Source organism: Hydra vulgaris, chromosome 12, assembly GCF_038396675.1.
Source record: "Hydra vulgaris chromosome 12, alternate assembly HydraT2T_AEP".
Classification (NCBI taxonomy): domain Eukaryota; kingdom Metazoa; phylum Cnidaria; class Hydrozoa; order Anthoathecata; family Hydridae; genus Hydra; species Hydra vulgaris.
The window spans coordinates 57,721,285-57,742,917 of record NC_088931.1 but is presented as its reverse complement, the minus strand read 5'-3'; the positions used below and the strand labels follow the sequence as shown (position 1 = coordinate 57,742,917).

Sequence of the window (21,633 nt, the reverse complement as noted above, 5' to 3'; positions counted from 1 at the left end):
CTTTATCTACAAAAACTAAACCTAGTAAAACATTCCCTAATTCATAAGGTGCTAAAAATCATACAAAATCACATAATCATTGATTGAACATATACATAGAAAATATAGGCAATATATCAAGGTTGCTACACACAAAAAAAAAACCTAAGTATATTTTAAAGTGCAAAAACATAAATTGAATATTTTTAGTCAAAGTGTAAGTAACAATTTTTAAAAAAACTCCCAAGCTATAAATTAAAGTTACATTTTTTACCAAAATCACATAATAAGTAGAAAATACACAAAACATGTATGTAACATAAAAGTTGTTAAAAAATCGATAGGTTTACTTTGAAAGTTTCAAAGTCTTTTGTTGTGGCTCTTTAGACGACCTTGGTGCATATAAATTAACATAGTTTTTAAAAAATGTTTGAAAGTGAAATAGGATGTTTTCTTTCCATAGTAAAGTTAAAAGACTCCGATATCAACATTAGTACATTGCAGAGTGACTTTCGGCAGACTTTGCTAACAATTTCATGAAATAATATACAAGAGGAAATAGTCCACTGACAAACATTGTCACTCGGTATCTTCAAACATCCACGATTTATTTCTGCAGTATAATCACCAAATTCTCCTTAGTAAAATTTAGCTTCTTCTTGCTCTTCCACTTCGTTTCGCACAATATATCCAGCAATATATACTAATCCTGCTTTTTTATCTATTTGCAAACTCTCAAATTTCTAACTCAGGCAAATTGTCAAATATTATCAATAGCATTACTGCTAAGAAAGTATCCACATTTTTGGCAGTTATGTCTACTTTCTCCAGATAAATAATCAAATCTATACCAATATGGAGACTTAATTTTGCTCTTTGAATTTTAACTTTTTCTATGACATTTTGCACATTAATAAAATATGCGCCTCCAGATCCTAGTCGAAGTTTTCCAAACATTTTTTCTAGTGGGTCAGTTGTAAATTTTCCCAGTACTAAATACTTAAAAAAATGTTGTAACAAAAATTTAGTAATGGCTACTAAAACACGACACGTATGAGCTAAAGCTGCACCTGTATTTCTGGTCAACTGAAATTGTCTGTTTCCCTGATACTAAAGATACTAGACCAGAATGCATATTTCGTTTTTCCATCGAACAGATTTAAGTAAATGCACAAATTCATATAACAAGAACATACTGTCTTTAGTCAACCATGGATCAACACAATCAATTTTTAAATAGTGCTTAGTTTACTCGATTATTGTCGCATATTAGGGCTACAGGTACCCCTCCAGCGCTCTTTATTTCTTCTAAGACAAATTGAGTTATTTCGAAAAGAAATTCATAATCAAGCTGGCAAACTGGTAAAATTCTGCACAGATATTGCGGTCCCGTATAAAGTGACACTAACATAAAACTTAAAACAGATGTTGCTAAAAAGTCTGGTTTATTTACTGCTTTACCAAAGACTGAGCCAGCATGAATATTAAGCGATGATTTAACATAGACTTCATCAATTAAAAGTATACACTTTTTTTGCATTTCATTGTCAAGCTTTGAAAAAACTGAGTTTAAAAATTCTATATCTTCTATTGCAGAATTCAGTTTTAAAGTTAGCTTTGTTAAGAGGGAAATACTTGGAAGTTCAAAATCTTCCCTTAATCTTTCATTTAATGATCTTGAAATCGTAAAATCAAATGCTCCAACAATAGTTTCTGTGCTGTATTTTTTCTTCCCAATTGTAGTAGAGCTCATGTCACAGATGAGTTGCAAAAGATTCATAATTTTTCTGCCTTTTGTTAAGTTATTCAAAAAATTAATAACTTCTTGTAATTTCGAGCAAGAATCAATTATGAAAATCCTATTTCGAGATAGAGATGCAATTTTATACTTAACTCCACAAAAGTATCCTCAAAAGTAAGATCATTCTTAATCTTAAGCATAAATCTGACAATCAAAGAGTTTTCTTTAAAGTCTGTTGACTGAATGATTAGCAAATGTTCACCAGCAAAATACCAAGTTACATCAACTACACCAAAATCAATTTCTTTATTTTGTAGCTTCTAGTGTAATGATTTAAAACATGAAATCTTATCAGCAGCTAAAAACATATCAAGTTCATCGGCTATAATGTTCCGGACAGATGAAGATGCTTTAAAAGTTGTTCTTAATGGTGGTGGAAAAGTAGGTATCAAACTAGGCTTGACACATGTGAAAACTAATGGAGGATCGCGAGGCCTTTTATGGCCAAATTTGGTAATTGTTGGATATCCAGGTGGGAAGTGTCTTTCGCAAACAACTGTATCTCGGCTGTCAGGTACATTATCTCGTGGAATGGTATTCATCCAATGATTATATTATTCTTTTTCAGAAGGAAGCCGAAAAACGTTTTCTTTATTTTGCTTATTGTAATTATCATTACAGTTAGTCACGCAACATTCTAGATAGATTTTAGATTCAAACGAGATAATGTTTTACTTAATTTAAAAATTAACCAAGATGTTGCTAGAACTTACAAGATAAGCTTAAGAGTATCAGATTAGCCCCGGGCCCCGATTAACGTGTTTACGAGGCCTGTTAGTACAGACGGCCATGGTATATTAACATATTGAAACTATTAAACTGTTAAAGCCTAGACTAAAAACACCAATTTAAAATTTATTATTTATATTTGATGATGGGTTTTAAATTAATAAAATATAATTTTTCTTATTTCTTTCATTTAAGTATGGTGTGATATTAAAACATTTTATTTGTCATAGAACATCTAAAATGCTATCGTGTCGCATGTCACCAAGCCCTATTTAACGCGCCACATTTAACAAAGGTATGATATTGATATGATGTTAAAAAATAGAACGATGTTAAAAAAGATATGATGTTAAAAAATAGAACGATGTTAAAAAAGATATGATGTTAAAAAATAGAACGATGTTAAAAAAGATATGATGTTAAAAAATAGAACGATGTTAAGAAAGATATGATGTTAAAAAATAGAACGATGTTAAAAAAGATATGATGTTAAAAAATAGAAAGCAAATATAATTCATTTTATTATTTTTATTACAATTTATTAAAAAAAAAATTATTGCCATATTTCGACTGAATCGACTTTTAGCCGATTTCAAAAATGTATTAGCCGATTTTAGTCGACTTTAGAAAATACATTAGTCGACAGTTGAATTGTTTAAAAGTTGTAACAGCACTAAAAAAAATCAGTTGAACAGTTAGTATTCAGTCTGAATTGTATGGGGTGGATTTGCAGGGCCGTAGCCAGCTTGAGCGGGCCCGGTGAAAGAAGTCGCTCCGGGCCCCTCACCTAAAACTAACTATATTATAATTTTTACTTCATTCATTTTTAAATTTATTCATATATAAATATAAAATAAATAGATTTTAATTTAAAATAATTTTTCGAGCTTTTTTGTTTGCGAATTTTTCAATGGCGGTGTCAAAATTAAGTTCTTTAGCCAATTCACATTCAATACAGAGTCTTGCTAAATCATTCAAACAATTTTGTCCCATTGTGGATCTATTTTGATTTTTATTTCGTGAGAGGCAACTAAATGATCTTTCTGCCACAGCAACGGTAACTGGAAGGCAACAGAATATGCGTAACATAGTTAAATTTGGAAACAACTTGTTGATTTCTAATTTTCGAATTTGGTTTAGTAAATTCAATGGCGTTAAATTTATAGCAATAAAATTAGCCGTGTATATGGACTTCAAATGCAAAATTTCATCAACTAGATTGTTATTGATATCCTTCTCATATTTTTCTCGTTAGATTTTAGCTTTCTGACAACATCCATTTCTTCGAGTTCGTTGAATGTCCACAAGACGTCAAAAGTATCACAATTTTTTTGAATTGCTTCAAATCTAGTTAAGATTTCTCGAATAACGCTACCGATAATCACATCAAATACATTTTTTCTAAATTTCTGTTCAGGAGTTTCAGTCGAAGTTTCATCGTTAAAGTTTTTAAAATATTTCTTATTTTTTTATATTGTGTTTCCGATTGTGACTTTCCTTGAAGGTAGAAACTAAACCACAATTTTCAGCTGCAGTCTTTACTTCATTTAAAATCAAATCCCATGAATCTCCGATCTTTTCTAAATCTTTCAAAAGACTTTTAAAGTTTAGCAATTCAGTCGAGACTGTGATTTCACAATTTTTCAAAATCAAATTGACATTATTTAACTTTGTCAAAATTTTGAGCCAAATAATAGATACTATCGTAGCCTCGAAAGATTTCAGGTAGTTTTTGATTCCTTCAAGTTCTGCACGAGTTTCTGCGGATAAATTTGCAAAATTTATTAGCATAAATTCAATTGATATGATGACTTCCGGCGTTTCCAGCGCAATTGGTTTTACACATTCAGTTCTTGCTGACCATCGTGTCCTTGACATTAAATGAATTGACATTCCAGTGTTAGATTTCAAAATTTCCCATCGTTGAGGACTAGAACTAAATATATTGAAAACTTTTTGAATTATGCCAAAGAATGTAATAGTCTTTATACACGATTCTGCAGCATGAACTCCACATAGATTTAGCTCATGACATCCACAAAAAATTGCTATGGGATTTTTTCTAAGATACAAGCTCGCACTCTTTTGCGTATACCACTCATGTTTGATCCACCATCAAATCTTTGGCCTCTACAGTCATTCAAATCAATTTGATGTTCTATTAGGGTGTTTAAAATCATAACTGCAATTGCTTCCCCTGTTTTTAAATTGAATCAACAAAATTTAGGAGTCTCTCATATATATGAAAAAGATTTTTTTGTTGAGCCCTACGAAATGAATAATGAATGTACATTTTTCCAAATGGGATACATCAGGTGTTGCATCGACCATTAAGGCGTAGTATTTAGCCTTAGACATCTCTTCTCAAATGTTTTTAACCACAAATGTTCCACAAAGGGCAAGAAATTCGAGGAGACAAATAGTTCACTTGCAATTTCGTTTTGTCACTTTGAGACTCTTTCACTTTTTCTAGATGATTTTTGAGCTGAGAATTAGTTACTGATCAGCTCTACTATTCCTAAAAAATTTCCATTATTAGTATCACCAATTAAGTGGCTTTCTCCTCGAAAAGCCAAACCTCTTTGAGTTAGGAACAAAATTACGTCTAGATAACGTTTCAAAAGATTTTTTCAGATTTGTGATTCTTCTTGAACTTGGTAATAGAGTTAACAATAGGATTGTTACTTAGTTTCAATAAAGATAGATTTCGATTTTTCCACGTCAAGTAACAACTTTTATGAATGGCAGATTTTTAACGTTCTAGAATTCTTCGATACAATTGATGATATACTTTGTCAATAGTACACCCTTGTTCTTTTGCCATTGTTGAGCGTTGATTGTCCGGTAGATCACAAAAAATTCGGCAAGGATAACAAAACAAGGATTGCATAATTTTGCTCCACACCAGCCGATCTCGATTAACCAACTCATTATTGTTTAATTTGTAATTTAAAACGTAGCTCGGAAACTTTAAACCAGTTTTGTCCTCAGGAAGTTCAGATTCAGAAAGGAACTTTCGGGACCTTTCAAAATGGTTTTTTACAGAAGCTTTGAATCACTCTTTTTAAAATAACCGGTGTCAAAATACAACAAAGAATCTTCAGCATCCGTTGTAGTGAAATTTTCAATTTCATAATTACGATTGTTTCCAGTCTCTTCGATTTCGGGCAAATCTAAGAATTTGAATTTTCTTCAATTGGTTTATCTTGTTCATTCTTCTCTAGATCTACAAATTCATCTGACGTTTGACCGGTTAGACCATTCAATCGTCTTGTTTTAGATGGATTTTCCACGGAAGAATCAAGTTGATGTTGAAGAGTAACGAAGCCAAGGCTTTTCAAAGTTCTTTTTCCTTTTTCTAATTCTTGTTGCTTTAATTTTGCTTGTTTCCGTTTTTGAGTTCCGGATTTATGCTGATAATTTATCCTCTAAATTTTAAATTAATTGATTATTTCGTTGAAATATAGATATATAAATTTAATGGCATCAAAGTTAACCTCAAAACTTACCGAATAAAATTTTAAAAAAATCATAAAATAATTATTTTTCTGAAAAAAATGATTTCAAATTTTTTTAGATTTTAGTGCCGAAACAAAATCGATTTTAAAGGGGCCAAAACAAAATCGTATTTAAATTGCCCGAAAAAAAAACTGTCACTAAGGGGCCCGAAATAATAAAAAGTTATGAGATATGTTGAGTTATTGATTATAATTTTTTTCTTTCCTAAGTTATCCACTAAATCCGGGCCCCCCAAAAAAGAATCTGAAGGTTTGTTTGATTTTAGGTACAGCCTTTCATATTATATCTTTCAACTGTTACTATATAGTCATACTTGCCAAACAGGGTGGAATTCTCCGAATTACATTATGATGGTTTATTTTTTGGAGTGTTCAGTACTCTTTCAAAGTAGTTTGCTAATTCTGAAGTGATGACTTTTTAAAAAAATTTTTATTATGGTAAACAATGACTCTTCTTTTGCTCTATATAACTACTCTTTACCTCTTTGTAACTGCTCCTTTGCTCTATATAACTTATCTTTTGCTCTATATAACTACACTTTTGCTCTATATAACTGCTCCTTTGCTCTATATAACTGCTCCTTTGCTCTATATAACTGCTCTTTGCTCTATACAACTGTTCTTTTGCTCTATATAACTGCTCCTTTGCTCTATATAACTGCTCTTTTGCTATATATAACTGCTTCTTTGCTATATATAACTGCTCTTTTGCTCTGTATGACTGCTCTTTTGCTCTAAGAATTTTAAAAAAAGTACAGCAGAAGAAAATTTTAAAAAATGTCGGACAAAGTAACCTCACTAAAAACAGTCGAAAAAAAAGTAACCTCAATGTCACTGTCATCACAAATAGAAAACATACTTTTTTTAAATTACGCTTTTTTTTCACATTTTAGCAGTAAACAAATCGCTTTACATCGTAAAACTTCATTTTACATTCACAGAATGTTTAAACATTCAAAAAAAAAATTTAAATTATTTTAATTTAGAAAATTTAGCTATTTATAATTAGATATCTTTTAAAGTTCCCCAACTTGAACCAATTTTTACCTTCACTGGCATTTTAACACTTAAAATAATTGCTGATTCCATTTCACGACGAATTAAATTTATTACGATATCAACATTTTCTTTGTTCACTTCATACAAGAGTTCGTCGTGGATTTGTAAAACAAGATATGCACCTTTGGGCTGAGATTTTTCAGCTAGCTTATTAAAGCAGCTGTTACCAAAAATTTCGTTTAACTTTGTATCAATGTTATTCATTGCTATTTTTACTAGGTCAGCAGCAGATCCTTGGATTGTTGTATTTACTGCTTGTCTTTCCGCATGCGATTTGTCATTGGTAATCTTTGAATTGATTGCTGGTAAGTATCGCTTTCTTCCTCCCAAAGTTTTAACATAGCTATTTGCTCTGGCTTCTTCAATTGTATTTTGTATGAAGCGCTTAACGCCTTTGAAACGATTTTTAAACTTTTCCATATAATCAGAAGCATCGTTTTCTTCAACACCAAGCTGATGACTTAGTGCTTTTATTCCAATACCGTATATTATCCCATAGCAAATCTGCTTGGCGTGCTGTCTTTGTACTTTGGTAACATCGACTACATTTATATGGTTTATTTCGGCTGCTATACTTTTAAACACGTCTCCCGATTCATTTAAAGTTTTTATAAGTACTTGATCTTGTGACATATGAGCGATTATTCTTAACTCTAATTGCTCATAATCAGCGGCTACCATAACACCAGAAAGAAAAGGCACAAACGTACTACGCATACTGACAGTAAACATTTCAGTAGTAGAAGAACCAATATGTTTGTCTTTCTGCTGACTTAATAAGGGTCGAGTTGAAGATACAAGTTGTCTTTTGTGTTTTTTATTGCCTGTAATTTGATGCGGAGGACTTTTCACGACTAAGCTAGAAAGCTTTATATCAAACTCTTTCGGTACATTTTGAAGATTAGGCTCAGAAAATGTGACTCTACCGGTACAAGTTCTATATATAGCTTCAGTGAATATTCTTTGCATTTGTAAGACATCTGAAGAGCGCTTCCTTCTTTGCACTGGATATACAAATTTAGTAAGAGTACTGTTTATTTTGCGCCATTCTAAAATTAATTTAGGCAAAGTATGAAATTTGCTCAACTTTTCAAGAACTTCTTTAGAAGTGCAAATTGATTTTAACTTTTTTCCAGTAACTTTGCTTCTCATTTGCCTATGATGATTTAGATTATATTCGCCACCGGGTGGTAGATTTAGCTCAGTAAACAAAACTCTAGCAACATCAGCTGGTGATGATAAATTAAAGACTGATCCAGAAAGTTTATAACATTCTTGTTGAATAGAATCAAGTTTCCCCATTAAAATTTCTTTTAACTTTTCACATTCAATATCTGAGAAACCTATACCATTAATTTCAATCACGAGCAAGGTACGAATAGTTGGCATTTCTATCTGTTTTATTAGGAAAAAGAATATTTATACTATTATATAAACAAAATATATGGAAATGATCAAAAAGCGTGTGTGTGTGTATATATATATATATATATATATATATATATATATATATACATATATAAACAAAGAAATAATAATAATACATCAACAAAAGATTTTATCAAATCTTCACGCTTTAATCGAAGTTCCATTTCCTCCATAAGATGGTAAACGGTGACTGCTTCAATACATGCACGCGTACGTAAATCAAAATCTTGTCCCAACCCACCTGTACCTAAAAAATATCCTGTTCCTGTAAATTTAAATTTAAAAAAACATATAAACGAAAAAAAAAAAGAGCTTAATTTAACTATAGATTATGCAATAAGAAAAAATATATGATATAAAATAAGGACTTACAATATAAAATAAACAGATGAAAAAATAAATGTTTGTAGAACTTTAGAAAGACAATGAATACATTAAAATAATATTATATAATATTAAAAACAATTAAGAAGACTTATTGTTAAAGTTTTTTTGTTAAAAAACCTTAAAGGATAGGACTTTTAGACTAGGGACTACATTGAAAATACTAGTGTATCATATCTAACCACGGAATCATTTTATATGAAATCATTTAAATCATGTTGCCCTTACGTTCCCATTTGATTAATTTTTACCTCCTTTGCAGTCCATAATATACAAGCATTGCACAAAAAAAAAATTGGTTTTGAAATTCAGCAGCAAATATTACAAAAAGTAAGTAAAAATTGATGAAGATTTAAGTTTACAGAAGGAGTAGCAACAGCAAAATATCAATAAAAGTTATACAGAAATTTATACAATATATCAAAATTATCTTTATATTATTAATTTATATTATACAATATATTTAAAGTGTCTGAGTATCTTGTTCAAACTTCAATAAAAGTTAAACATGAGCAAAGAATTTATTGACACATAAAAATATATCAAACTTTACATTTGTTTGAACAAGATACTCAACTTGTTCAAAAATCAATAAAAGTTAAATATGAAGATTTTATCTTAGCCAAGAAATAAAATTAGAAAACTCTTTTTCACACAAGTAAAATTAGTTTTAAAAAAAAAAGTATAAGTTTTCGTGATGGCAAGAAAATAAAAATTTGTTAGTATTAAGAAAAACCAAGATATTCAAAAAAGGCTGATATTGCTCGATCCAATAAATTACACATTGTATTGATGCCTATCCGACTGTCATGGTCAGCTAGTCCAAGTTTTGCATTTTGAAACCTAAGTGATGCATTACAACTTGTGCGTCATGTTTTCACAATGTCTATGCATGCACCATGCAAAATTCCTCATTTATGCAACAAGGTGGAATAAAAGTTCCAAGCATATTAAGACTATAGCTGTTTATTCTCTTGAAAATACTGGGTCTATGATGCGCTGATGTGACCAATGCTCTGGTATTTAAGAATTAAAAATATGTTTAGTGCAAGATTTTATAGATTATAACCTTGAAAAAGATGTATTATTCAAGCAATGGTTGAGTACTGACTGTACAACACTACTGTTCATCGCCACGAGATGAATTTAAAAATTTCTTATGCTTCAGCATTGATAACTTTACCACACATTCATATATTGCAATTAACGAAGTGAATACTATAAATACTTAAAGAAAATCCAAAAAAATGCCCAGTTTTAGGAGATTTTGCTGAAAATTATAGTATGTTTAAATGAGGTTTAAAGTTAGCTTTGAAGTCAATGTTGATTGACTTCAAAATTTTTTGAAAATTAAGTTTTTTCAATATTCGAATTCTTTATTGAAAAAGGTAGTTGTTACTATGTTAGTATGTAACTATGAAGTATGTAACTATGAACTATGTATGAAACTATGTTAGTATGAATAAAAAAAAATTTTCATTATCTTAATTTACTATTACAAAATTATTGATACTCAAAAAACATTTTGCCGCATGAGTTTTTTTCTTCCTCAAAACAATAAAATGTGATATAGCGCTTTTTAGAAAAATGCTCTTCAATTGAGCTATTTTTTTATATAGAAAATATTACTTAAGCAAAAAATACTTGGTTATCCTTTAAGGAAATGTTGATGAACACAGGGTTTAATTATTAAACTTACTGTTTATATTTAAAACAACTTACTGTTTATATTTAAAACTATATATTTATAAACAAAAATCAAATAAGTTATGAAAAGTCATTTATAAACAATTTAGAAAACGTTTGATTAGTAATTATACAACAATATTAACTTAAACCATGGTCACACTACTAGAGGTAATAGAGTAAGGTACGCGATGGTTGAAAAGAATATTCTTATCACAGAATTCACGAAATGGTAGAGTAGAATAACAGAGCTATTTTTTTAAAATTTTTAATAAATTTACCTTTCCTAGACCGTGTGACTAGAGTAGACTAGTAACATATTTTTAAAATTTAGTTTTTCCTAACAGAAAAGTTTACTTAACACAAAAACAATTTGAGTTACTAACATGAATGTGGTCATATTTTATGTAATAAAGATTTTATTGCATAGATGCTCTGTCACTGCACCAATAACACAGTGACCAAGTATTAAGAAATGTTATAACCCATAAAATTGTTTATATTTATTTAAATATAAATAAATATAAACAATGGTAAAAAACGGTACGAAAAAAAAAACATTTACCATTAAGGGCAGGGAGGGGGTCCTAAATCGGTGATTTTACTGCGTACGCACTTAATGGATGCCCCCTTATACCAAATATAAAAACATAGAAATGAAATAATATCCTCACCTTCAATCAATCCAATAAACTCTTTATTTAAAAACTGATTTGCAAGTGCATAGAGATTTTTTTCACGCTCATTCGGGCACAACATCCAATGTGCTACTTTTGGATCTAAAAGATTAATTGGATTTAGCAATGATCCAACCAGCTGATACAAAATTTTCAATTGTTCTTTTATATCAAATGCTATTAACTGACATTGAGTTTTACTTTTTAAAAGATGTTTTAACGCTGAAATTCGGTCTTTTACGTAATGAAATTTTTTTTCGGTATTATCGCTTGAACCTAAGTTTAAAAAAAAAGCATCTTTTGATCCCCAGCAAACAGCGACTCCAGTTATTATTTTTTCTGGATTAACGTTAAAACAGCGTGGATACTTTGGTTCCAATTGTGTGTATTTAGTTTTTTTATCTTTTCTGATTCCTTTGCATGAATCCTCAGTAACATTTTCACAAGCCAGACAGAGACTAAATCTTGTTTGATATTTCCATTCCTGAAGAAAAGTTTGAAAGAGGACTTTGTCAGAGCCAACATCTATAATAAGAAAATCTTTTCCTTGTGATTCCACTAAGGTTCTATTTTTTTGAAAATCAACAGAAATCACCTCATTAAATGTCAAGCCACATAATGAATCCATTGCAAATTCTTCGTCAGAATTTTCATTTCTGTTTGAGTTTTTATTTTCAATGCACAATGGTGTACTAGAACTAGAAACTAATGCTTCTTCGAATTTGTCAATCAATTGTAAAGGAGGAACTAACATAACATCTTCAGTTGTGTTATCCGAGCTTGATATTCTCAAAGAAAAATCAATTGGGCTGCAAGTAATATTTTCGTCTGATATCAATAGATTTTCAGGTGAACCAATAAGAGGTTTGCCTAGCAATTTTTCACCTTCCAGATTTGTAACTTCTTCTTTTGGGGTGTTTATTAAACATGGAGAATAATCTAATAGACTGTTTTTTTCTTCAACTTTAATAATAAGATTTTGTGTTGAAATTGGAGTCAGAGTATGATCTGTATTTTTTATCATTGTGTTTAGTTGACACTGTTTAAATATTTCGGTGGGTCTTATTTCTTGATTGCTTGTAATTTGGACACATTCTTTAACATGTTCAACGTTTTCAGTTACTTCTGCGCTTTCTATACAAAATACTCTTTTACTACGTTTTTCAAAAGATTCTTCAAAGGAATGGTTTCTTTTTTTATTGGAACGCTTTATTGAACTTTTTGGTGTAATTTTTGGAGAGCTATTTGAGTATGGTGACCTTTTTCCATTTTTTGTAAAAGAACTTTGAATATTTAGTATTTTATCAATAGGAATCCCTAATAAGGCAGCATCGGTAGCAAGTATTCGCTTGGCTTCTGCAATAATTAAACAGGCAGCATGCTGATCTGTAAGACCTTCTTGACCCACCAAACAGATATTTCTTGCATTTTTTCTCCTTTTAGATTGAGAGCTTAACTTGTTTAAACTTTTCTTACTTTCAAAAGGAATAGTATCTCGCAAAATCCGTGCAATATCTTCTACAGATGCACTAACTAAAGTACTAACAGTTTGGTATCCTTTCTCATAAAAAGTTCGCGCCATAAAACCACTTAAAAGTGGAATACGCACCAAGTTACAAAGTTCTCTGCTCACACCAAACGACAGTCTACTTTGAAATTGCTCAAGTAATAACTCTAAACAGGACCAGCCTAACTTTTGACAGAAAACAGTTACCATCCCAGCAAATGTTGAAGCCGAATTTTGCAAAGACTGGAGCAAACCACGGTTAATTTTGTAACGATTGCTAACATGTGAAAGTGGAACTTCATTTACAAGGTCCTGTAGTATTAGAGCAGCATAAAATCTTTTATGAATTCGAAGAACACGTATCTGGTTCTCATTTTTTTGTTGGACGCCATTTCGAAAAGCCCTTGCTAAAAATCTTTCTTGAACCCCAACTAACTCTCCAACAGCTTTAAATTCTGCTGGTAACTTTTCCCATATATTGTAATAAATTTGCCAATCTAATTCTGGCCATTGGTCTTGTAAATATATTGGTGTGACCTGGAAAAAAAATTATATATAGTGGGGTACACTGTATTTTCAAAAAAAAACAACGAAAACCAAAAAAATTAAATCAATTTCAAAACCTTAAGAAAAGCTTTGAAATAAAAAATTTAGTTTAAAGCACGTTTAAAGAACAACTTATTTATAAGCAAACTCATTAGGACCAATATAATAATTTTATGTGCATCAAAAAATTATTGTCAATAATACTGTCAGAGTGCAAATGCTTAAACCGTAACTATAATCTGGTAAAATAAACCAGTAAATGCATGAAACTTATGATTAAAGAAGAACCTGAAACTTAAAAAGCATAAGAAAACTTAAAATTAGATCTTTATATTTATCTAGCTATTTTTTAATTTACGTAAACATAAATCGTGTAAACATAATTTATACAAACATAAAACTAATCATGTAAGCATAGTCAAAGTTGTCTAAAAAAAAATATTTGTCAAAGGATAAATATTAAAGAAACATAAAAATTAAAAAAACAAAAAACATTCATTTTTTTTAAACAAAGCATTCTAACAACTTTTTAGAGCTTGTACTTAAGGTTGCTTTGGAGCTTTTAAGCATAGACTTATCAATGTTTTGAGAGTTAGACTAAAAAATGTTTTGAGGAACAGACTTTCAATTTTTTCAGGACTTAGATTAAAATTATTTTTTTATATAAAAGCTGCTTTACCTGATAAATTATATGCAGCTCGTTTTCAAGAACAAACCGCTTCCTAGCTTCTCTTAATTCACCAAGTACAAGAAGTGCTTCATCGGGAGAAAGTGAAGAAGCAAGTGTTGCTGAACCAAGCTGAGTAGCAAAGTAATTCTCCTCTTGCTTCAAAAAGTAATTTAACAAATTACAAATATACATTTAAAATATAAAAAATATTTAAGCTTAAATTTGATTTTAGGGTATCAAAATATTTGAGAACATTTTAGGGTATCAAAAAATTAAAGAATCTGAGTGAACAGACCATTATCTAAAAATATTTACTAACTTTTAAAATAGTAACATTTTAAAAGTAACATTTTATATTTTAAAAGTTAGTAAACCCTAAAATATATAAAAGTAAAATTAAAGAATAAAATAAAAGTAAAAAAATAAATTAGATAAGACAGGAAGAATGATGGTAAGATGATAGAGTAGTGAACAAACACCTAACTGCTTTTGCCCATCATAAATCCTGAGTTGCCATAAGGGCGCAAAATGTCTTTTTGTTGCTATTTTAGGTTTTCATAGTTGCAACATAAAACATACAAAATTGCACTCAAGATTGCATCTATAATTGCAAGGTTAAAACTATAGTAGAAGTTCATTAACTTTGCATAGAAACATTCCATTTTTTTAAAATAAAAAATGTTCCAAATAATCTTTATAAAAATTACATAAATTCTTTAAAAAAATAAAAAGTGAAAACCTAATTATTAATTTTAATATATGGTTTTAAGTAAATAACATATATATATTATTTACTTATAAATAATATCTAATAAATTCTAGCTTGATACTATATACAGTTAAATGATAATCTAAAAAAAAAACATGAAGTAGAAGGCTCAAAACAAAGTGTAGAGAAGGTACAAACGACTTAGTTGTTGCCATCAATATAGGAATATTAAAAATATTGTGATAATTGTTACCAGTAAACAAGTTGTGTTCGGATTAAAATTTACAATTATAATTTCATTAATTATGCAATAAATAAAATGGATATTAAATTGCCATATCATCAATAGTACAATTTAAAAACGTTTATAATCTTAGAAAAATATTCTAAAATGTGAATGCTTTGTCTCAATAGAGTTTGATTGAGTTACTTTATTATTTGTAAAAACAGAGAGAATTTTTAAGAGGCTTTAATGAAATTGGGAGGTCGTGTTTTTCCGGGAAATTCTATTAGTTCTTCTTCAAATAAACCGCTAGCATTATTTTATAGTTGTCTTCCTAATTACTAATGGTGCTAACCAACACCAATGTTACAAGTGTTTAAAAATTCTGTAAGTTGTGTTTGCATTGCTAAAACCTTAGCTTCAACATTAGTAAATGCAGTTTTGGCATACTCAGGTACAAGATCTACATAAATAAATCATTTTATCTTGTAGAATACAATCTCGAATGCATTACCTTTGCCAGCTATAGGTATTTCTAGATTTAAAGTGAATGAATTCTGTAGATAATTTTGATGCTGCATTTGACAAAAAAATAAAATACCAAACTTGAATTATTGAAAAAGCCAAAACGGTTTTGACTGTTTTCATTAGCAAAATTTGACTATCCATGTATTGTTTTAAAAGTGTTTTTTCTTTTGGATTTTAGATGGGGCTTGCAAAACATAAATAGCATATCTTATAGCCTGCTGCCGCAAAGAAGTGCCGCTCCATTGACTAAGGGTTTGAGATAGGGTAGCAATCTTTTCTTTTATTATTCTTTCTTTTTCTTCTTTTTGTGAAAAACATGTATGCTATAGGGATAAGCAAAAAGAGTAAGCAATTGCTGACCTATATACGCAATAACAGATAATTATAAAACAGGCCCTAATACGCAACAATCTATATCTTCTATAAATTCATTCTTGTGTTACTCTGCATTCGTTTAATCTTTTAAGTCGTCTGTTAATGGTTATCTTGCTTTATAAACTTCATCTTTTCTTTTCCATTAACTTCCAACTCTAATAGTGATTGCTTGCAACCTTGTTGGAAGTAATGATGTTAAATATATACATATATATATATATATATATATATATATCTATATATATATATATATATATATATATATATATATATATATATATATATATATATATATATATATATATGTATTAGTAGTAGAAAATCACTTAACAAAAATTTTTTCCATTTAACACTGTGTTTCATCAACAAAGATTCATCAGAAATGATGAATCTTTGTTGATGAAACACAGTGTTAAATGGAAAAAAATTTTGTTAAGTGATTTTCTACTACTAATAAAATTGCTCTGTTCTTTTAAGAACATTGAGCACTCTATTGTGTAGAATACTTTTTAAAGTTGTTTAAATATATATATATGTATATACATATATATGTATATATATATATATACATATATATATATATATATATATATATATATATATATATATATATATATATACATATATATATATATACATATATATATATATACATATATATATATACATATATATATATATATATATATATATATATATATATATATATATATATATATATATATATATATATATTGTTGGAAGTAATGATGTTAAATATATATATATATATATATATATATATATATATATATATATATATATATATATATATATATATATATATATATATATATATATATATATATACATATATTGAAAAATTGCCATTGAAAAAGCATTACTTTCATGATATTGTAAAAAACACTTGGCAACTACCACTTTATAAGCTAACCTAATTGGTCTGGAGTTTTCGAGCTCATGAATATCACTTTCATATAAAAAATAGCAATGAGAAAGACAAAGTCTTGAAAGTAACCTGATCTCTTTAAAAGTTAATTTAAATATAAATAGTCTCGCTGTATCCACAAACTGCTGAGAATTTTCTAAACACGTTTTATTTAGGTTTAGAGTGGGCTGTACCATGATGACTAAATATTAGGAGGTGCTATTATGTAGTATTACAATTAATCTCATTGAATTGTCTTTTTCAGGCTTATGAGCTTTACCGATATCACAAAAATATTTTGGAAAAATTTCTTAAAAAGAATCAGTATAAGATGAAACTCATTTTCTATTTGGTTCAGAATGAAATCTCCATGGTAATCAGATCTTTAATAATCTTTATCATCATGGTAATCTTTAGATCATGGTAATCTTTAACTCTTTTGATGCATCAGCTTTATTAATAGTTTTCAAAAACATTCCTTTAAAGAACTTCTTGAATACTGGTTGTTCCAATCGATTGTCTATTGCATTGCTTGATTGTTCAATGAACAAACAAGCAATCCCTTTTGTTCTTTGTAATCATTGAATTATTGAAGAATAGAATAGTATAACTATTTTTGTTTCCTTGGAAAGATTTTTTGATTGATTTGATTAAACTTGCTGTTTTCTTTACCTCTTCCTAAAAAAGAAAAATATCCCCTCTGGGTTTTGCAAATAACAAGAATACCTTTTATAACAAGTACAATCGTATTGCTCGCTTTGTCTTTTATTTTTCAACTGGCAAAATCCAATAAAATTTTTAAATGGGTTCAAATTACTATTTACAGATTGAAGACAAAAAATAACTGTTCATGTTAGTGCCTTCATTGGTAATAATGGAAAAAACATAGGTTTGATGGTTTTTTATTGTCTCGTTAGAGTAGTTAATATATCCAAAATCTCATTTTACATTATGTTTACACTTGTTTACATTATGTAATACTTGTACACATGTCATCAGCCGTTGCATGTGCATTTTGTGAATTGTGGTTATTAGCCTTATCATCAGTTGTTACATTTACACTTTGTGATTTGTGGTTATTAGCCTTATCATCAGTCGTTGCATGTACATTTTCTGTATCACTTGCAGCAGAATAATTTTTACAATACTAAATTTTAAGTTTAGCGCTGAAAGTTTTTATTTCCAAAACTAGGAAGCCAGATATAAAATTTAAAATAATTTACTCATTTTAATCTTTAAATTTGAAAAAAAATAAAAAATTTAAAAAAAGTAGAACATTTAAAAGTAAATGAAAAGTTTAAAAGAAAAAGTATTTTGGTAGTATTTTGGTTTTTATTATAATTATAGTATAAATAACAGCTAGTAAACTATTACATCATCAACTACCAATAAGATCATGGTTTGCAAAAATGTTTGGATTTTACTAACTCACTTAAACATTTATTGAATAATCTAATTAGCCACAGACACATTAGAGTGTACATATATCCGCTGATTTATTTAGCCATAGATGCAGCAGCGTGTATATTCATAAAGTTCCAAAGCAAAGTATATACTCATAAAATATATATGTATAAATTCATAGAATTATTAAGCCATAAAAGTGGTGAAGTATAAATTGAAATAAGTGTACATACAGCTAGAGCAGGTCAAACAAAATAACCAATAAAGAGCAACCTTAGCAGTCACTAACTTAGCAATGAACTGAAATGATGTATTTATGTTTTCCATGAAAAGTCAGTATTGAAGGATAATCTAGAAGACAAAAGCAGAGGACTCAGTAGGTCTTCTCAGAAGACTCAATAGTATTTCTCTGGAGAACAAGAGTTTTTCAGATAATTGAGAGATAATTACTATTAGAAATAGCAAGTACACAAGAAAAAAAAATAGACTTCATATTGAAGTGACAAAAAGAAATAAAAGCTTCTCTGTCTCCCTGAATCCATGAGATTAGAAAATGAGGTACAATTTTTAACAGAGATTTAAGACCATTGCTTCCAATACCGGTAGTACTGAAACCGGAATACTGGTATTACTGGACTTTTTCAAGTACCGAAATACCGGTATTGGTTTGGCTCAATACCAATATTAAAAATGTATGTAGAGGGCTTGTGATATAGTGAATGCGATTGCTCTCTTTACATGAAACACAAAAGTAAATGAAATATTCAAAACTTCCAGTCGCAATAAACAACGCTCATTCATCTTATAATGAGAGTTTAAAATCATGCTCGCTTAATAGTTTGGGATGAAGAAAATAGTTGTTTAATTGATTTTTTATAATTAAAAATTTTGTAAAAAATATTTAGTTAAAAATAAAACTTGTTTAATTTAAAAGTAAAATTTTGTCTTCCTTTTATTTACAAATCACTGATTTAAAAAATTATTTATGACATCACTCGCTTTAATGTAGAATAGTCATAAGAAATAGAATTAATATATATGCATAATATGTAGACATAAAAAATCTATTTCTTATGACTATCGTAGAACACATGTTTGAGTTTGGCGCTAACTAATGCAAAAACATTAGTTAGTGTCAAAATTTCTAAAAGAAAATTAAAACTTGAAAATATTTTTAATTTTATAAAAACGTCAAGATAATAGATTATAAAAAGTTATTCATAGTGTAATTTGGCAATGGTATGCCATGTAAAGTTATAGAATTAACAGCAACTATAGTTACGTTTACTTAAAAAAACTTTATGCATTTTGAATTAAAAATCTGGAATCACCTTAATATCCAGAAAAACATAAAATATCCCAAAGAGTATTTAAAGAGTCCAGTACAGGTGTATGAGTTGACGAAAGTTTTGTGTGGTTTTATTTTCTGTGTTTACATTACAGTTTCGTTTTCATTGGTACCAATGTTTAGGTAATTGTGATCCACAGTTGTGCAGTTGGCACAAAAGCCATTAACTTCTGCAAAAAAAATAAAAAAATTGAAAGTAATCTACAATTACAACAATAGGAATGAAAGTGATGAGGATAGAAATACTGACAATGACACAATCAAAACCAATGATGGTGGAGACTTTTCTGACAAGTTTTAAGTTGTAATGAGTGAAAAAAATAACTTTATTGAACTGACTGATGATTTACAGCTGTTAACCAGTAAAGTGCGTTGTGAAATCTTTTTGCTGTTCTCCAACAAAAAATGATCAAACACTTCAAAAATTTGCATTAGACAAATTTGGCAAAGGCCTTTGACTAATACTTGACTCCAAAACTTGCTGGAGTAGCTTGCACACGATGCTTGAGCGTTTTGTAAAATTGAAAAATTCCATTTGCTGTAAAACATTGTGCCGAAATGACGCAACACTGTTGTCAGCCAATACAACACTAATCTTTATGATCAATTACCTTGGAGAAACCAATTTAGGTGTAAAATTAAAAGCAATGTTAGTGCGATGATTCAATGAGCAATGTACATCTTTTTCCAGCTTACTACAATATCTAAAAAAGGGCCTTCAACCTTACGAGAATTTGGATCCAGCACTATCTTTTGAGCACCTTAGTAAATCAGCCATTGTAAATACCATTTCTCAACTGAATGATCGGCTCAATCAGAAAGCATATAATTTTCTCCCTTTCACCAGCATTTCTTCTGAGAGTGATTTTTTTGACAATGCTGTAAACTTGCGATTGAAAGAAAAGCTTGATTTTGCAGCTTAAAAAAATAAGAAATGTAATTACAAGGGAAGATTGAATGTTTTAAATAATTTATCAAAAACTATATGTAATGAGATTCTATATGTAACAAAATGGCAGTTTTCAAAGAAAGAGGAAATCATAGCATTTATTTGCAAAATTTCTATGAATATTTGAAAACTGTGAAGCTAACAAGTGTTGAATGGGAGAGTGTATTTTAATCAAGTAGCAACATTGTCACATAATTATGATTATCTCTTGAGGATGATACTCTAAATGTCCTATGTTACTTATAGGCTCATTTTATAAAGGAGAAAAAAGGAAAAAATGAAAAAGTCAGTTATTTTGATATAAAATAAATAAGCTTATTGAATCAATAAAATTTTTACTATTAACTTGAGATTTTATTCATATCATGATAAATTTAAAAAAAATTTAAAAATACCGGTATTATACCGGTATTAAAATTATCCGGTACCGAAATACCGGTATTGAAAAATAGTATCGGTATTAGGAGCACTGTTTAAGACCAATGACTTTCACAGAGAAAAGTGAGAAAAGTATCAACCCAAGTAAAAGGTAACAGTAAGAAACAATTTCAGAGAGCTATTACATAGATCAAGAATTAGTAAGATACTAATAGCCAGCCTCAAAACCATTAAACTGAGCTATACTATTATTAGGAGGTAACAGAAAGAGTTGCAAAGATATTAGTCAAGAACCAAAAACAACTCTAAGTAGAGTCACTAAGGTCCACTGTTTACAAGGCAAGAAACATAACAGATTTACATTTACGCCAGCCTATTAGATAAAGAAAGAGTGCAAGGCTGTTTAAAATAACTTTTCTACTTACACATAAAATCTTTGTGCAAGAGACTTTCTACAACAGTAGCCGGATTCAGCTTACATCTGCCAGGATGAAAAACTGTACACTTTCATTTTTATATTTCATTAATTCTCTCAGGAACTTATAATAACTTTTAAGGGAGTTAGTAATGGAAACAGTAAATTATTAAACAGTAATTGATAACAATAATATATATATATATATATATAAATTATAAATTATGTTAGTGTATTCTACAAATAGAGTGCTCAATGTTCTAAAAGAACAGAGCAATAATAAATTAGTAAAAACACTTATCTAATTTTTGATTACTTCAACACTGTGTTTCACCATCAGTAGGTTCATCAGGAAGATTCTTCCTGATGAACCTACTGTGTTGAAGTAATCA

At 29.0% G+C, this 21,633-nt stretch overlaps 3 protein-coding genes across 6 annotated transcripts in view; all 3 read right to left on the bottom strand.

Moving 5' to 3' along the window:
* Window positions 1-3,970: 3,970 nt before the first annotated feature.
* LOC136088230 (uncharacterized) lies at window positions 3,971-4,867 on the bottom strand. Its single transcript, XM_065811913.1, has 3 exons — window positions 4,801-4,867; window positions 4,581-4,706; window positions 3,971-4,461 (listed from the first exon to the last, which is right to left on the bottom strand). The coding sequence occupies exons 1-3, from the start codon at window positions 4,865-4,867 to the stop codon at window positions 3,971-3,973; spliced, it is 684 nt and encodes a 227-aa protein (XP_065667985.1).
* An 815-nt stretch (window positions 4,868-5,682) lies between these two features.
* Window positions 5,683-6,868, bottom strand: LOC136088229 (uncharacterized). The gene is made up of 3 exons (XM_065811912.1): window positions 6,852-6,868; window positions 6,509-6,761; window positions 5,683-5,937 (listed from the first exon to the last, which is right to left on the bottom strand). The coding sequence occupies exons 1-3, from the start codon at window positions 6,866-6,868 to the stop codon at window positions 5,683-5,685; spliced, it is 525 nt and encodes a 174-aa protein (XP_065667984.1).
* LOC100199679 (DNA polymerase theta) overlaps window positions 5,882-21,633 on the bottom strand; it is a 53,127-nt gene continuing 37,375 nt past the window's right edge. For 2 of the 4 annotated variants that reach the window (XM_065813843.1, XM_065813845.1), the window contains exons 8-11: window positions 13,994-14,140; window positions 11,259-13,305; window positions 8,631-8,779; window positions 5,882-8,481 (exon numbers count right to left, since the gene is read on the bottom strand). In XM_065813843.1, the coding sequence (XP_065669915.1) occupies window positions 7,033-8,481; window positions 8,631-8,779; window positions 11,259-13,305; window positions 13,994-14,140 (3,792 nt within the window). In that variant the 3' untranslated portion in view covers window positions 5,882-7,032. The remainder of the gene's footprint in view (window positions 8,482-8,630; window positions 8,780-11,258; window positions 13,306-13,993; window positions 14,141-21,633) is intronic. The other 2 variants (XM_065813844.1, XM_065813846.1) reach the window with 1 other exon arrangement.